This window comes from Xiphophorus maculatus, chromosome 3, assembly GCF_002775205.1.
Source record: "Xiphophorus maculatus strain JP 163 A chromosome 3, X_maculatus-5.0-male, whole genome shotgun sequence".
Taxonomy (NCBI): Eukaryota; Metazoa; Chordata; class Actinopteri; order Cyprinodontiformes; family Poeciliidae; genus Xiphophorus; species Xiphophorus maculatus.
The window spans coordinates 4,737,622-4,755,742 of NC_036445.1; the positions used below are offsets into that span (position 1 = coordinate 4,737,622).

An 18,121-nucleotide genomic window follows, 5' to 3' on the forward strand; every position below is an offset into this window, starting at 1 on the left:
CTGGTAAAATGAAATAACATATTTTTTTCCCTTGGGGTTTGATTTTTATTTATATGAACGACCCATATGAGCTAGAGAACTACATGTGGAATAAGCAGTTTTTTGTTGTCAAACATTTACAATGCATTCTGTACTCTACAAAAGGTGCTCTCCGGCAGATGCTGGAGAGTATAAAGTGGTTGCCAAGAGTGCCCTGGGTGAAGCAACGACATTTGGAACCTTAGTAGTAAACTGTGAGTGATCTTATACATGTCATACAGTTATATTTTGCTCCAAACCATTATGAAAACCAAGATGGATCCTGAGATAATGAAGAGTTCAATTTCAGGCTTTATATTCGTTACGAGACACTGGAAAACTGATTTGGCAAAAATCAAGCAAATAAATGTTCAGATTCAAAACAAAGTGAAATATTTACAGACAAATTCAGTGCACATGTTGCTGCTTTCAAAAAATCATCCAGTGATGAGTATCAACAACTCTGCATTGCACAAATATTAAATTAAAAACACATACTGTACCAACTTAGTTATGTATTGACAACACTGCCTCCTAGTGGCTGCATTTCAGCTGTAAAATATTCAAACAAACACAAGTGCATCTTAATGATTGTAAATACCTGAATATATAAGAAACTCATTTATAAATATGTTGAACATTTTAAATAGAGGGTATTTTTCTGTATCAATATTTTAAAACAAACAGAATTAAGTGGGTTTTTTCTTGTCATTTTAAATTTTGCAATGACCAACAGCTAATGAAAACCTTAAATGCAAATTATAGTACTACATAAAACAATTTATATTGCAGAAATGTTCCTTAGTCTTGTTATGACCTACATAACCATGAGGAAGCAAACTGATTTGATAGTTGTCCAGCAGGTAGCCACTGATACCCTCCATAAAAAGAATAAGCCACAAAATGTTATTGTTATAGAAGCTGGTTGTTTACAGTATGATGTATTCAATAATGGAAATTTGAGTAGAAGGAAAAGTTGTGCAGCCTTGAGAGGATCATCAAGCAATGTTTAGGGGATTTTCACAAAATGTCAACTTTTTCAGGACAGGTGCTCCAAATGTTTGAGTAAAGAAACACCTGAACCAAAGAAAACACCTCATATAAAGCAAATCACAGCAGCAGGCCCACATTTATATACTGAAATAATTTTTTGACAATCTGTATTTTTATTTTTTTTGGACACTGACTTTTTGAGTGGTGGTATTTGTTGTGAACCATAGTAATCATGACAACAGAAAAGCAACTGAAACATCTCTTTCTGTATCTTAGTGAGTTTTACTCCGAGTTGGATTACTGAAATACATGCAGTTCATCTGATTTTCAAATTTAATAAGATGAACACAGAATATTCTGTCCATGAACAGATTGTTGTGGCTAAGCAAACTGTGAACACAGGTTTGAGTCAAACAGACAACTTCTAATCAAGCTTTTAGTATAAGTAGAACCACAAGTAAGTCCAGGTGGGGGGATATAAGAAGCTTAGTGCTAGAGTAAACAGTGAAGATGCTCCTAGCTCTTATCAAAAACATTAAAACCACAAGAGACAGAAGGAGTGCTTTAAGTGTTTCAAATTGAGAAAGTAAAACAGATAAACCCAATACTTGAGAGCATCACAAACCTAATTCAGTGGCCATTAGACCCCCCCCCCCAAAAAAAAAAACAGCAGGCTAGACTTCCTTACTATAATTATTGTGAAATAATGGGAAACTGGTTCGAACCTGAACGAAACAAGCGGTCAAAACCAGTGCAAGATTATGAAAAGCATCTCAAGAATTCAAAATGCACTAAAGTCAAAATGACGACGAACCAACGGGTCCTGCTAAAAATAAACAACCGCTTTCACTCAAAGCAACAGCATTGACAAAAAAAAACAAAAACATTTACTCACCAGTGGCAGAACCGTGGAGTTGTGTCACGTAGATTCCTATTAAGTCTGCAAACAGCCTGTAGCCTCGTCAATGCGTTTCTCGCAACAATTTTTCCAGTTCTGCACAGTAAGCATACATTAAAATGTTACAGTGAATCTTAAACCGCATATTTCCATTGACCACTACCGAGTTAGTTAGCTCCCACCGGAAGTTTATGGTGGACGATGTTTATATAAATCGACTTGCCTCACTTTTCGTTCCAGATTTCCGTTCATGGGTCATACCATGTATCTGTGTAGATTTTTGTTGAACAATAACAGTTACAGTAGTACAAAAACAAGTTTAAAAATTGAGGTCTTGGTGTTGCCGTTGTGGTCAGCTAATCACAGGTGAACATAATTTAGCCGTAATCAGGCCCTCCACCTGCTTTTGGTATCCTAGGAAACTGGCCTCCTTTCACGTAGTGTATCAGATCTTATTCAGTACTTCTGACTCATGAAGCCATAAAACTGGAATGAATAAGGCCTAAGTGAGATTTGCTGTGCTTTAGATGTTGTTCTTGGTTATTTTAGGACTTCCTGGATAAAACATTTATGCTGTCAGAGTCATTTTGATTGGCTAGAAATTCATGAAAAGCTTCACTCCTATTCTATGTTTTCTTCAGTGGGGAAAAATGGTTCTCACTATTTTTCTAGTGTCCCAAAGACTTAAATGGGCCTCATATCCTTTTCCAGACTGATATATTATAACGCAGTGCAATTTAACACTTTGTCCCAAAACAACAGGTGGAGCAATTATATTTTAAGCAAATGACCAGGGTACTTTGGCTGTTGTTTTTATTTAAAGGAATGAAATCTTCATTTAAAAAAATTTTTTGTATTTACTTATTTTATTTTTGTCCGCTTTATGAACATTGAGATCACTTTACGCAGAATCCAAAACATTTAGGTTCAACAAAAGGGCTAAAATAGAAATTATCTGTAAGAGGGAACTACTTCTTTACACTATTGTGATTAGATTATTCAATTACTCAAGGTGTGTTTTCTTTGGGTATATTTTAAATATCTGTTTTATTTTTTAAAATAACCTCAATTTCAGAGAATATTGTGTGTTTTTTGTAAATGTGGCACTGCCCAGTTTGATTTGCCTCCCTATTTTGCTACTTTCTCCTTCATTTTTACAATGTTCTTCCTGATGTCTCTCTCTATTTTTTAACCTCCCCTCCTTTCTTTAATCTGTCCTGCTCTGCTACTTCGTGATTCAGCATATCATGGAGCCATGACTGGTTCAGAGTCCACGCAGACCACAGGTAAGTTTCAAACCAGGGCCTAATGAAAAGTGTCCCCTTTCATTTTCTCTGCCACACTTTGAAGCTCCCCTTTTTTCTTCTGTGAAGGAGGGAGGACTGGGTGGCTTTGAAAACTGTGGCATGACACTCAGCAGTGCTGCGTGCCATGCTTCCTTAAGGAAGATATGGTTGGATTGAAAGGGTGCAGTGCATCGCTGGTGTTTGTTTATCATTGGATTTATGTTTCTCCGTGGGTGTTTGTGGATGTAAGGGTGTTAATTAGATATGAGTCGGTTGCTGCAGGGATAAAATGATTTGCTCATATCTAAGGAGAAATGACAGTCATGTATATTTCATCTCGGCAGCAGCAGGAAATTTATCCCATTTTGCTCCCAGCTCTGGCAGTCTTTGACCTATATAGCCTCAACCATGTGTGGGGATCAGCAATTTTTGGCCAAAATGTACAGTTCATTGATTTATATTGCTGTTTCTACAAAAATAACAAGGCTGCCCACTCATTAGAACTGATCGATTGTTCATAATGTTTGACAAGGATGTCCTGTGAATGTATGTAGAAAAAAGTATCAGAAAAAAATATCAGAAACAAAACTTTGAGGAATGAGGTCATACATAATTAGTACTTTAGAGTTTGGCTTTAATGTGGAACCCGAATATTTTAATCAACTAGATTTTTATTCCATAATATAGTTTCCAAGTCCTTCAAAAACGAGAATAATCTGGGCAAGTCTGGACTTATTAGAAACAAATAAGTCGTATTATGTCTATTCAGTCTTTTCAGAGACAACCTAAATAGCAAATCTGGGATGTGCTTGATTTGCAACTTTGAATGTGCTGAAATGTAAATCTGTATAGTAAGGAGACTTTGCACTTCATTTAGTAAGCAATTTCCCCTGATCTTATGGTGTAAATCTAAAATAGTTTAATTAGACCATTATTTGTTTGTAGGCGTAAAATTTGATTTTAAATGTATATTTATAAAGTTTTTACACTTTAAATGATTTTAAATTGGAGACGTCCCTGAAAATACATACAAATGCATATCAAGATTATGCGATTTAATCTAGTTTACAACAGTATGTTCCCAGAAGCTCTCTCTCTACAATCAATATAGTACATTTCCCCAAAGTAAGAAATCAGATAGTAATCATTTTGAATGAAGTTTTATCAGCATCTAGGAGAAGCTCATCATAGAAAATGTCCTGTAGAGTTGCATCCCCTCTTTTTTATCTAAATGATACTTGGTTATCTTGTGAGAAGATGATTCTTTCCTTCAGCACAAATCAGCCAATAAACAAAGTGCAACTGTGGCATATTTATCTTTGTCATCCTATATTCAATGGTTTGAATGATGACAAGCAGATATGTATTTTAACTTAACGGCGATTTAGCTTAACAGAATATAATTATCATAAGAAACATTTTGTGGTCTGTTTGTGACAGATTCACTCCAGACAACCAGATTTGACAAGTTGCTTGGAACACATGTTGTTCATGCCCAGATTTTATGGATTGATGCCTTGGTAAGCCAGGAAATGACTGATAGCAGAAGGGAGCTGCTCACTTTCAAAATGTGCCACATTTTCAGCTTTACTGTTGTTTTATGTAGTGTTCCCACAGGCTGCTTCATGTGGAGGTCTTTTATGTTTGTGGTCTTTTGTATGAAGGCTTTATTTTTCCTTATGGTTATACCACTCAGCATAAAAATATATTTTTTAATTAGCTAAAAACCCTCTGGTTTTCTTTCATATCCTTCCATTTCTGATGTTGAAGAGGCTGGGTGTGTTCCCACCAGACTACTAACAAGTTGGTATATTTGCACACATCAGTTTTGATGGCAGAATGACAGAATGTACCTACATTTATCCTCATCAGGATCCTTTCCTGTAGTTCAATCAGTTCAAAACAAGTTCAAAAGAGCATTCACTCAAAATATTATCCTTTGGTTTTCCTTCCCATCTCTCTCTTTTTTTTAATTCCATTTTTATGACATCGCACTGCTTGACCTTCTTCTTCTGCCTCTTCTAGGCTTGCAGCAACAAAAAGAAGCCCAGTTTGACATTTCCTTTCCACCCACCTGGGTAAAGGAGGGCAGTGGCCTCTCCCTGCAGTGTACCTTCACATCAGACCTGCTTCCTTTCCAGCAGGACGTCCTCTGGTTCAGAGATGGTAGTGCAACTGAAGTCGCTTGTGGCACATTTTTGGCAATTTAAATATGGTACATTTCTGACACTCAACCATGTTGTCATCCTCCAGGCATACAGTTGCAGCAGTCCAGCAATGTGGACATTAAGACATTTGACAATAAATCCGTCATCACTATGATGGCTGCATACAAGGAGAATGAAGGTGTTTATTGTGCCAGACTGAGGACCAGGGATGGAATTGAGGAACACATGGCTTTTGTCTACCTTAAAGGTGAGAAATAAGATGAAGGAGGAGGTCATAGTTTTACAAATTAGTTTCACTTTGCATTGATTAAAAAAGTGACTTGCGAGGGATCATACCACCTTGGATCTTTTTGCATTTTGTCACATAACCACAGAAAAACACAAAGCAAACATTTTATGTGAATACACTTTTTTTCAGTTTTACTTACATGAATCAGAAATGTGAGACGCACAATTGTGAAACAATCTACATGTTAAACAATGTTTTCTACACAGAAGATACCAAAATTTTGCTTTTTGACCAATTTATAAAATTCTATATATAAAATTGTATTATGACAAGTTGTGCAAAAGTTCATCAGGTGTGAATACCCTTGCAAATGTCTAGAGTCGCAGTATTGTGTAATATTTCAAATTTAAACCTGTCCAACCAATTCTTTTTAAAGATGTTTTTGTACAAATCATTAAAAGCTGAAAATTCTGGCCATCACTGTTATATCATCTTGTAAAATTTAAGAACACTGCCAGCTTTAGTTTTTCCCTTTATCCATTAAAGATTTAGTAAAAAAAAAAATAATAAGAAGAAGAAGAATAGGAAAGACCAAATTGTAAAACAAACAACATTCTTGTTTGTGATTTTTCTACCCAGTTTTGCTCTCAGGGTCTTCTAAGTCTCTCCGACAATGCGAGGGCGATCATAGAAACTACCTCAAGCCTCTCAAAAACTTGGAGCCCAGATTTCTTCTACAGAGTCAAACTCGATGTTTATCAAACTGACGGGTGCTTTGGAGTCACCTTTAGAGCTTGGAGTGTAGAATCATCATTTGCTGTCCCATCCTAGATAAATAGTATTTGAGCAACCTCGCCTCCTCCAAACACTAGTCGTCGTCACCAAATTCTAGTTTTGCTTTCATTTCCTGTCAGCAAACAGCAGTGATTCATACACTGAAATTGCACCATCAATCAAACTGTTCTGCAGTGGAGAGCTTGTTAACTTCATTCTGTGGAACTATATGGTCCTCATGGGCTGCAGTTTTACCTCTGACACGGCATCTGCAGAATTTATATAAACCACTTGGAAAAACGCTCAGCTTTGTGAGGATGCTTGGCTCGTGTTTGTTTTTCATTGTGATGCAAGTGTGTGTGCTTCAGAAGGAGTTTGATATGCTTTGCATCATTCATAAACTTTGTGTGTACAGCATATGACTCCAAATACAGATACAGCTTTCTGCAAAGCTTCTGTTATCATCTTGTCTGAGTCCTTGGTTGCAAACATTAAAGAGTAGAATTTTTATAACAGTTGGAGTAACTAATTAGTAAGTCTTCTAACTTTTCTGCAAGTAAGCTTCCTGATTAATTCAGTTGTCATATTTGCATTACAAGCGTGTACAGCATTGCACAAAAAAAAGAAAAACAAATAATTGGAGGTCTAAGGGATCAAAACAGATGCATGTGATGGCAACTTCTTTCTGTTGTTTAAAAATATATTTCTAGCATGAGAAACCGGTTTGGAAACATCTATCTATTTCTTCAATCCCTTCAAAAAATGACAGTTTTACTATGTGTTTTTGTAGCTTCTCTCTGACTTTGTTTAAGTTACATCATGCATGTTTGATCTAGATTATTTTGGTTATTTTTACAACTTATGTAAGAGCAAATATTAACCAATAAAAGAGTTTAGATTAAGACTTTTTCTGATACGTTTGAGATGGTGGATTGGTGGATGGTTGAAACAAACGTTCCATTTTTTTTTCTCTTTTGTATTTGTTTCATCCACCATCCTTCCATAATAATTAAGTGTTGGATTTTTTTTTTGTCCTAACTTTCAGAATTCTTTTTCTGACTCATTTCTGTTCTCACTTAGATGGGTCGGCTGCAGTGCCGGGAGGCCCTGCATCTCCTTTGGCAGTGGAGGTGTCCGATGTCAACAAGGACTACGTCTTTGTGACCTGGCAGCCGCCCAGTGCTGATGGAGGATCACCTGTGGAGGGCTATTATGTGGAGAGGTGAGAATCAGTCTGACCTAACCTGCACGTCAGATTTGTTCTGCACTTAAAATATTTATAAATCGCAGATTCAAATTCAAGTAAAGTCATGGCAAAAGAGACCCACTTAAAAGTTCAATGCTTCACTCAATTTTTGCTGCCCAGTAAGTTCAGACATTTGACTCAGTACTACTTATTTTTATCACAGTGGCAGTAATAGTAGCCAAGTGTGAGAATAATTACACTATGTTTTTTTTTTCATTATCTTCTGAAGTTTCTTCCATTTGTCAGATCAGGAACATTTACAAAATTTTTCATTTACAGACTTTTTCAGGGATGCTTGACTCTGATTTCGAATCAGGTAGTAATGAAAAGTTTGTCTCTTTGTAGAGAGCCAGCTCTTTTAGCACAACTCTCAAAGTAGAGGTAGCTCTTTTGGCTCTGAAATGACTCAGTTTATTATCATCTGTAGCCTCATATTTTAACTTAACTTGGCAAATAAGAATGTATTCTATGTTGATAAATTACTTTACATTCAATGTTTTAATGAGAAGCCGTTTACTTGCCTAATTGCCTAATTTGTGTTATGTTACAAAAGCAGGTATTTTTTTGTGTAATATTTTTATCAAAGGTTTAGTTTAACAAAACTTTGCAAACAAACAACTGCTGCATTTTTATGTAACTATTCACTAGCTAAAAATCGAACATTTTGCCTTTGCATTTTTTTTTACCTGTCATTGTTTCATTATTTTCTGCATCTGTTTTACTTTCCATTCCAACTTGTCTCAGAACTGCTGTCAGAGAAAAACATCTCCACAGGAGTTGTCTTATGCACTGGCAAATTCGCAGCAGGTTGCTGTCTGTGTGTTTCAGGCAGGAATGACTTTTGTGTGACCAACATAAAAGGCTACTTGATAGAGAAATGCACTGATAGTTGTCCTCGGAGGTTCACTCATATGCAGAAAAAATTATTCTTTTCTGTTTTTCTCCAAGACTGTTTGTACCATTTTTGTCTGGCTTAGTAGCTGCATTCAATAATTCAATACAATTTATATTCATGAAATAAAATGCAGGATTTAATGTAGTAATAAAGACTGCAGAACACAAGTTGAGCAGATGAACAAGTTAAAAACAGATGAGAGTTGGCGTAGTTTTGAATGATGCCCGCAGATTTAAACTCCTTCAGTTTTAGAATAAAAGAGGCTTGTTGCTCTCCCAAAAATACTCTGACATACACCACCATATTCGGGACCTCATATAAAGAAGTGTGTGCTCTCCTTATTAAGTCTTTAATAATTCACTAAGCACATGTGGACTTTCATTAAGCTGTGTAATCACCTCAAGAACCTCTGAAAGAATTGAAATTCACCAGCATCCTGGTATGAGTCTCTCTAAGAATGATCAAACACTTCTGTTTTGAGAATAACAACCAACCAAACAACATAAAACTATAAATTAATATATTTTCTCCTACTTAGTATTGATTTGTTCTCCTTTCATGAGTTAAATTTATATTTCAAATATTAAACCTTTATAGTTGCTACGAAGATTGACATTATCATGAAGAAAAAGAAACACAATTTTGATCCCATTGTATGACCTGCACTTGATTCAAACTGACAGTAAAGTACACAAAAGTATCTTAAATTATTTGTAAAACGAAAGGTGAAAGGACAACAAATTGAAGACATTCATCCATGTCGAAACCTGCCATAAAATTTGTTAAGGATGATCAGTTAGGGGTAACTAAAACTGAATTTCACTGTGTTAGCAAAGGATAAATTTAGGCAGGACATACTGGCTAAAAACAAATGGCTTTCAATGCATTTTTCTAGTACCTAAATGACATTTGTGAACAAAGCATGACGAAGACAGATGAACACAACAGACAGGTAAGAGAAACAAGGAGTTCTGAAGAAAAACCCACCATCTCAAAATGAATGCAGAATAATAAAACTGCAAACCTACCAAGACATGGCCATCCTTTTAAACTGACTATACTGCTGCAGCTTCTCTAATAGATTCAGGCAACTTTGGCTCATTATGTTGTCTTCTTTCAATCTGAAAGTTCTGGTTCAATTTCAAGTGTAAAGTAGTTTGAATAGTTAGTATAAAAAATTCTATAAAAGTTCAGTCAGTTTACAAATGGTTAACATCTAATTTGTTAATTAGGTAATCAATAGCAGACAGAGTGATCCTTTCACACTTACATTAACATTTTGCTGCAGAGGTCCTAAAGGAATTGTCATCTCAGCTGATTGAAGCAATAGAAATGACAGATTGAATGTGTTTCTTTAGCATTACCAAGTAAGCTATGTCTGTTGATTTTATAAAATAGGGACTTATAGTAGTTGCAGTGCACAACCAACTTTTATTGCTTTTCTATGTGAAGCAGCAACATGCAGGTGTTTTGCTGCATGCACTTCTTGGCACAGTGTTGCTACAGTAGAAGTGACACGCTCAGCATAATCATTTCTCTAAACAGCACCTCATTGGAAAAGCAGGCACATAAAAAAGGTCCAGGAAAGATTAGGGGTTCAGAGTAAATTCATTTTCAGGGAATAAATGCTTTAAGTATCTGGAAAATGTGTCTTTTTAGATTTGTGTGTGCATCATTTTTGTGTTTACTCTTGATTATGATCTCCCATCATTGTAGAAGAGAAAAATCCTCAATGTTTTCGAGTTTCATATAAGGAGAGAAAAGATGTGTTCCAGTTCCTAAGCAACCTCCTTCTTACTCTTTTCTGAATTTGTTTTGTGAAAGTCCTCTGAATTTTTATGAAGTACTTTTTACATGACCATGACATATAATCTCAGGTTGATTTCTCCCAATTATAGAGCATGGAGGGTTTACTGATTTGCTTTGTTGTTGTGGGGGTTAGATTATTTTATAGTTTGTTTCTCTATAAATTGTTCACATCTCTTGTTGTGTAAATTTATTTATTTATTTATTTATTTATTTATTTATTTATTTATTTATTTATTTATTTATTTATTTATTTATGTACTTGCCTAAATGTTCCTGTGACTGTGATTAATCTCTTCCTCTCTTATTGTAATTTTTTTAGGTGTGACCTCAGTCAGGGAGAGTGGGTGCGCTGCAATGTGGACATTCAGAAAATATGCCACTTTCCAGTGTTTGGCCTGAAGGAGGGGGCGCTATACCAGTTCAGAGTTTGTGCTGTGAACAAAGCCGGGGTGGGACGTCCCTCCAAAGCCACAGAGCCTGTCCTCACTGCAGACCCTCTTGAATACACCAGGACAATGGGTATTACTTATGGGCTGCACACATTTGTTAAGTTCGTGTGCATGAAATGGTTTGATTATGGCTATGAAAGGGAAATAACCTTTCATAAGTTAAGTTTTCTATTGCATTTGTGTTTAAATTTCTTGTTAGTATTATAATAACCAAGAAAAAAACAAGAATTTCAAATGTAAAGTCTGGCGTTTAGGTCTATGCTTCACATATCCAAATAAAACATTTAAAGCCTTTTGTGCCTCTACCATTAAGTCATTCTAATTGCTTGAAAACCACTATACGTTTAGAGTTGAAAGCGATTCTCCCTGAGGCTCCAATTAACCATAAAATGTCCCACAATATGGTCCTTTTGCTTTTGTGTGGAAGCTTCTGTGTGTCTTATCTTTCTCCGCCTATTTATTCAGGCTTTTGCTTTGTGTCTCATCGACATCTGCAGTGTGCTGCAAAGATCATCAGCAATGCATTCACGACTCTCTCCTGCTGTTTATTCACTTCATCTGCCTCAGTTGCCCTGTTATACCTGCAAAGAAATGATCAGTGCCAGAAAAAACAGATGTAGGTGTGCAGATTTAGATCTCATCCACAGCTGCGGGTTATTTCTGCGATAGTATCTTAATGATATCATTGAGAAAAATGCTTTGTTTCCAAAAAGATGACTTAAAAAGCATTTCTTGATCTTGCTAAATATTGGATTCAGAGGGGGGTATTGGAGAGAGAATGAGATGTGTTTGTGGGGATGTGTGTGTGTGTGCGTGTGTGGGCGTGTGCGTGTGTGTGTGTGTGTGCGCGCGTGTGTGCGTGTGTGCGTGTGTGCGTGTGCGTGTGTGTGTGTGTGTGTGTGTGTGTGTGTAACGATGAGGACAGATGGGCTGTGGTCAGATGCCGTGGATCATTAAACACAGATGAAGGACAGACAGAAGGTTCACTCGCCTCTGGTCTTCTTTCCATCTTCCTGTGAAGCTGCTGTTCATCTGTTTTGTCTGCACCTCTAACATTTGCAAGGAAATGGTGTCATCATTATCTCTGCATAACTCCATCACCGCTATGTCTTCTCTCATGTCTTCTCCATCTTCTCTTATCTCAGTGGTCCAAGTGGACAGAGGAAGGACCATTACCATTACAAAAGACGAACTGGAAGGTGAGAATGTTGTGTTTTTACTTTAGTTCTGATTCTGTCTCAAAAGGAGCATATCTAACACATGATTTACTTTTCACTGGAGCACACACCGCTGCCCCCTCATCTGTAGGTTGCCGCAGGCTCGTGGCTTAAATGCATCTCCATATTGTGTTTAACAATGAGCTGCAGTAACTGTATGGCTGCAGCAATGAGCATTTGTTCCATTTGCAACTGTGAAAGGAGCAAAAAGTCCCCAGTGGCCTTCCAATAAATGCACATAATGGCTCGAGGTAGAGTGAATGTCTATGAAAGGGGGCCCGATAACCTTGACTGCGTACCACACATACAGAGAATGGTGAAAGGGTGGAAGAAGATGAGGCAACCAGAAAATAACTGCAGCCTGGAGGATACAATCATACTTTTAGATTCTGCTCTATGATGGAGGCTTACAGTGGAATGCATCTACCCAGGTGGTGAGGCTTTTAATGTAATGACTAGAACATAATTGGGAGATTAAGCCTCATCGAGATCAGCTTAAAGAGCTCAAATTTTCTTATTGGTTGTGTTTATTTATCTTTTTGGGGCATATTTTCTTTACTTACTGGTTTGTTATTTTTCTGTGCACATCGCTAAATAGTAGAAATGCAGCATTCTCTGTAATGATTGCCAATATCTATAGCGGATTTTTAATATCTTATTTTTGCAAGGTTTGACTGCCAATACCAATTTTGGGTTATTCTGATTTTTATTTTTCAAAATATAAGATATAAGAATGGAATGTGAGATGCTCTTTCAAACTGAAATGCATCAGTGTTTTGTAGACAATCTTATTTATTTTTTATTGTAATTTTTGTGTCAGAAAAAATCACCTCTTGTATCTCTACAGTAATTGTATGTATAAAACAAAACCTCCTGAGTCATTCTGATTACACACTGTACTGAGAAGAATTTGCTTTCCTTTTCACCTGATCAGCTTTTTTCAAATCTTTGCTCTCCTTGTGCAGAGGAGAGCTTTATCTGTGCCTTTTCCAGCTCTGCAAACTCTTCAGGGGAAACAAACATTGAAACTTGCATAGTTTCAGATGGAACAACAGCAATAAACACTATTTGCCCAGACTTTCACAGTCCTTCACCGGCTCTTTGAGTCCTTGAACATTTGCTGACTAAACTTATCCAATGCTATTTGGTGCACTTGACATATAAGGAATGGAGGTTAAACTGAAGCAGAGAAGGTTTGAGTGTCTCTCCCGTTGTGAGGCTGTATCAGTTCCAGTAGACGCAACTTGAAGAGTTTTACAATAAGAGGAGAAAAGCTGTAACTCAGCCAACACTTTTTATACTGACCTTGTTTTTCTCTTGTTTTCATCCTCCTCCTCCTCACTTTGCTCCGCAGGTCAGGTCAAAGCTCCTTTTCCTCCCACAGACGTCCGTGCCTGCGAGCTGAGCGACACCTACGTGGTGCTGAGCTGGACCGAGCCTGAACCCCGAGGCAGGGAGCCGCTGACCTTCTATGTGGAGCGGGTCGGTCCTTACGCCAACGCACACCTCCCCAGACACACACACACACACACAAAAAAACAAGGATGTATATTTTATTAGCTCTGGAAGCAGATTAACTGCACAGTAATTTCTTTTCATATTGTGATCATAAGCTCCAGGTCATATTAATGTTTCCCAGTTTTTAAGCAATCAGGAGTAAGACTTTTAAAAGTCTTCTGCACAACATGTTCATTCACTCTGTTTATTTTGTCCGAGTGTAAAGCTTTTGGTCGATAACAAAAGTTTCAAGAATAAAGGGTCTCAAAAGTTGAACATTTACATTTTTTTCCATTTTGGATTGTTATGCATTTCAAGCAGGGGTGCTTTCAAAGTTTTCTTTTGTAATGTGTTTGAATGACACACACTGTAAAAAAGTCACTGTAGAATTTACAGTAACGTACTGGCAGCAGGGTTGCCAGCCAGTTACTGTAATTTTTACGGTAAAGAAATTACAGTAACTTTACAGTAAGCTTACTGTAATTTTTTTTACAGTAGCCTTACTGTAATTCTATTACAATTTTACTGTAATTTTATTGCAGTTTTACTGCAATTTTTATTATTATATTACTGTAATTTGATTAGTGTTACTATAATTTCTGTAAAATAGCACAGTAATTATATAACATGGTTACTGTGATTTCATCACATTTTTATCATAGAGAGAGTTGCACAAAACTATCACTGCACTTGACCTGCCAGAGCACAACCACCTCTCCAATGCAAAACCAGCACAAACCTAAACCACAAAAGCAGCTGACTCTTTATATATATATATATATATATATATATATACAAACGATGCAAAATAATAGAAAACAGGAAAGCGAAGCCGTCCCGTGTGATCCACGGAAAGAGGATGATGTTGATTCAGGTTCAGGTGGTGTCAGACGTCCAGAGGAGGAGAAGGTGATGCAACATTGTTTGCTTAATTTCTACTCGTTTAACCCGCAGTCTGAGACTGTAGGAGCGGCAGATATCTGCCTTCCGGTAACCTGCCAGAACCGCAGACGGTAAAAAAAACCCAGCCGGGATCCAAACGACTGCTGTTAGAACTACGAGTGGGATCAAACTCCGCTCATTCATTTTTAGCTTACAGCAAAAGCGCCAAGCCATCAAATAAACAAAAGTAAACTGACCAGTAACAAAACTGCAATACAATGTTTTTTTAAAAAGTACTTGCCCTGTGAAAGTCAGTGTTGGCCCCGCCCTCTAGTCTGTGAACGTTCTCCTCCAGTCGGTAAAAATCCCACAATGTAACTGTACATTCAAAATTTACAGTACAACAGTAAATTTCCACACGTGATCCAGTGGTCCAATCACGTCCCATATACTTTCCATATGCATTTCAGATCAAAGTAAAGAGCTGTATTTTCAAAACCCAGCTACCTTACTGTATTTTCTTGCTGTAGTTTTTACATCCATTTGTTACAATGCAGCAGTGAGATAGAAAGATGATGTTTTGCTGTTTCCACAATTTACAAAGCTTGTATGAGCCACGTTAGGAGCCATTTCTCTGTGTTTCTCTCCAGTAGATGGGGTATTTAATGCAGGGTTTACACTGGATGCACCACCAGTCCTTAATTAATACTAAGTCATCATAGAAAGATACAGACACTTCCTTCTTATTGCAAATTAGAGTGAAATATACCTTAACATCCATACTTTTAGACTACATTTACATGGGGAGAACATGCCATCTCTATGCAGGAAAACTCCTGGGCCAGAATATGAAGCCAGAACCTTATTGTTGCAGGGCACATATTTTTGTGGTTGTTAAGAATTTGTGAATTTCAGTCCTACAGAAAAAGATCACTACCATTGAATTTCAGTGTCAAACACTACATCAACTGGAAAACATCAAGTAAGGTTTGATTTCTGAAATGCAAATGTAAGATGTTTCCACTGATTTTAGAGAAGGGTATGTATAATTTTTGATATTCCTTTTATTTTATTAAAATAGTCATAAGACAGCAAAGTTACATTGTTCAAAACAGATACTCCTATCCTTGGAGAGATGGCTATATCACTTCCTGTTAGAAACAAATTTCTTGGTTGAACAGCAATTTAAATCTAAACCTTCAGGGATATAAATATTTTCAGACATGTCTCTCATAAATTGTATATAAAAAGATGTTTCTTATTCAGCAACTGGTCCACTTTCCAGGCTAATTTAAGTGTATTTTTCTTTATGGACACTGTCATTGGACATTCTGCTCAACATGGTATTTGTTGCAGATATTTTATTGTAGAGTGTGAGAACATCGGAGATACCCTGTATGCAATTTGTACAAACATTTAAAGCAGTAAATTTATGTGGAATATTTAAATTCATACAACTAACGAGAGAGCTCCAAAAATAATTTAAAGCTTTACAGAAGAGACACAAAGAGCCACAGAGGACATCAGGAAATGTATGTTAGGTTTGCCTCTTTATGGGTATGTAATTGTGTTTCTCCCAGAGATGAACTGGTGACACCTCTATGGTGTCACCTTTGACCCGGAAAAGAATAAGCAGGTATGAAAAATCAATGGATGGAGCCAGCTCCCTCTTTTTACAATATTTTCTCAACTATAAATTTAAGGTTCAAAGTGATGACAGAAGCAGATCAAAAATGTGAGACTGACCTGTTCTTTGCAACAATAGAGAGCCTTGGCTCCTTGATAGCAACTCCGGCACTCAACAGCTCCTGACTTCAATAATCAGAAAACTGCCACAGGAAATAGATTTTTATTGAGGCTTTAGAAGTTACTGAGGTAATAAAACTGTCAAATCTCTCAAAGGCACCTGAAATTACTAAAGTCTGCAGCCTCACTTCTACTTATATAATGGAGTGAACATTCAAATATCCTTTTTGCCCTCAAGCAAGCACTTTATAATCACTCTTCTCTTTTACCATACCTGCTCTTTTGTTGGTATTTCTACTTACAAAACAATGACTTATAGAAGGAAATGTGAAACCCACGGAGTAGCAACATAGAAATGCAAATAAGGAATATTAAAAGGGACCTGTTTGGTATAGCTTTAGTCTCTTGAGATACTCTTTCAGTGATGGGTAAATAGAACTAAAAAGAACAAATTATCCACAATGCTATATGTCTTCATTTCAATGTGGTTTCATTTAAGGGTCTGATTGGCTGAAATACCTAAGCTATTTTTTAAATTTCCACTTTTGCTTTTTTATATATATTTACATCAAATTTCTTTGCTTGAATCAGTCCTTGGCAGGGAAAAGCAGCTGGGAACTTGCCAGTCTGGACAAGGTGGTGAACTCTCCCAGGTACCCAGTGTTTGATCTGGTCAAAGACAAACAGTATTGCTTCAGAGTCCGCTCCATCAACAAGTATGGTGTTAGCGACCCCTCTGACCCGAGCCCACCAATTTCCCTTGGAAAGCCACAAGGTAGGAGAAGATAAATCCTGCTGCCCAATTATTACTTTGTCTGCTCAAAGGTCAGTTACATCATTAAGACTAAATTCCTGAGTCAGCATTTATCTCCTATACAATGCTGCACCTGCAATAATTGTGCCAAGATACCACTGGCTTTATTCTGGAATCACAATACATGCGTAAAAAAGACAAAACGGGTAGTATCTCATTAAAAAAGCTAAATGAAAAGATGTGGAAAAATATTTTTTAGCAACTTATTCCACAATGAGTTATCCACATCAAATCCCTGTTACATCAATTATAAAGTTCTCTATAATATTGGAAGATTTTACATCCTTAAAGATTAAGCTCCTGGATGATCAAATTTCTAGAAAAGATTTGATAAAGATGCATCAGAGAAAACAGAGCTGGTTGAGTGAAGATGCATAGAAAGCACACCTTCAAGAAACCATCTACACCACTATTTTTCCCTGCTAATATTCAATCCCTGGGATCATAAATCATGTTTTCAAAAAAATAAAAAATAAAACAAAATAAAAAAGAAGGGAAAGTTCAGTAACTGAATCAATGAACATGACACCGACTCCGGCCCCATGCAGAAGTAGATCAAACCTCCAACAAACAAACTATGCATTACCCAAGGCTGATAATTTTTGCCTTATCAGCCAACACTGAGGCAAAGACAACAGGCAAGACAATTTTCCAACGAGTCCTACATCAGGTTATTTGCAGGAAACAACTAAGAAATCAAATCATTTGCAGCCAAAAGAAAAAAGAGGGGCTCAAAGTCTCATTGGATGAGTGTGAAAGTTGTGTCAGATGCATCTTGCAAATGCAAAACGCTTAAATAACACCGGATTATAAAAATCTGCCTTCAGGAAAATGCTTAAAAATAAACGGTAGCAGAAAAAGGTGCTTAAATGTAAACTGCCAGTTACTGCAGCATGTTTTTATCCTGCCATAGAGCTACCATTGAATTTACACACATAAAATCAAGCTACCTTCACTTATTGATCTTTGATTTGACTATTAATAAGTGTCCTTATGACAAAAAATGGGATGTTTACTACCAGTTACCTTAGTGCAGATGAACATGTGGTAGTTGTCGTCGATCAGTTTCATTCAACAGGACATGAGGTCGGCTGCAGGCCTTGATCCATTTCTTGCACTATTCCAGACTGTTTGGTTTTGAAAATGTGCCATTGATTCTTCCCATTGATTCCCATCTCTTGTTTTTTTTTGTTTTGTTTT

The 18,121-nt window shown here is 36.8% G+C and overlaps 1 protein-coding gene across 1 annotated transcript in view; it reads left to right on the forward strand.

Moving 5' to 3' along the window:
* Positions 1-18,121, forward strand: part of LOC102231864 (myomesin-3-like) — a 56,733-nt gene that overhangs the window by 15,603 nt on the left and 23,009 nt on the right. The window contains exons 7-15 of the mRNA XM_023329411.1: positions 145-233; positions 3,151-3,195; positions 5,221-5,361; positions 5,449-5,610; positions 7,447-7,588; positions 10,636-10,835; positions 11,911-11,964; positions 13,337-13,464; positions 16,699-16,882. Of these exons, the coding sequence (XP_023185179.1) occupies positions 145-233; positions 3,151-3,195; positions 5,221-5,361; positions 5,449-5,610; positions 7,447-7,588; positions 10,636-10,835; positions 11,911-11,964; positions 13,337-13,464; positions 16,699-16,882 (1,145 nt within the window). The remainder of the gene's footprint in view (positions 1-144; positions 234-3,150; positions 3,196-5,220; positions 5,362-5,448; positions 5,611-7,446; positions 7,589-10,635; positions 10,836-11,910; positions 11,965-13,336; positions 13,465-16,698; positions 16,883-18,121) is intronic.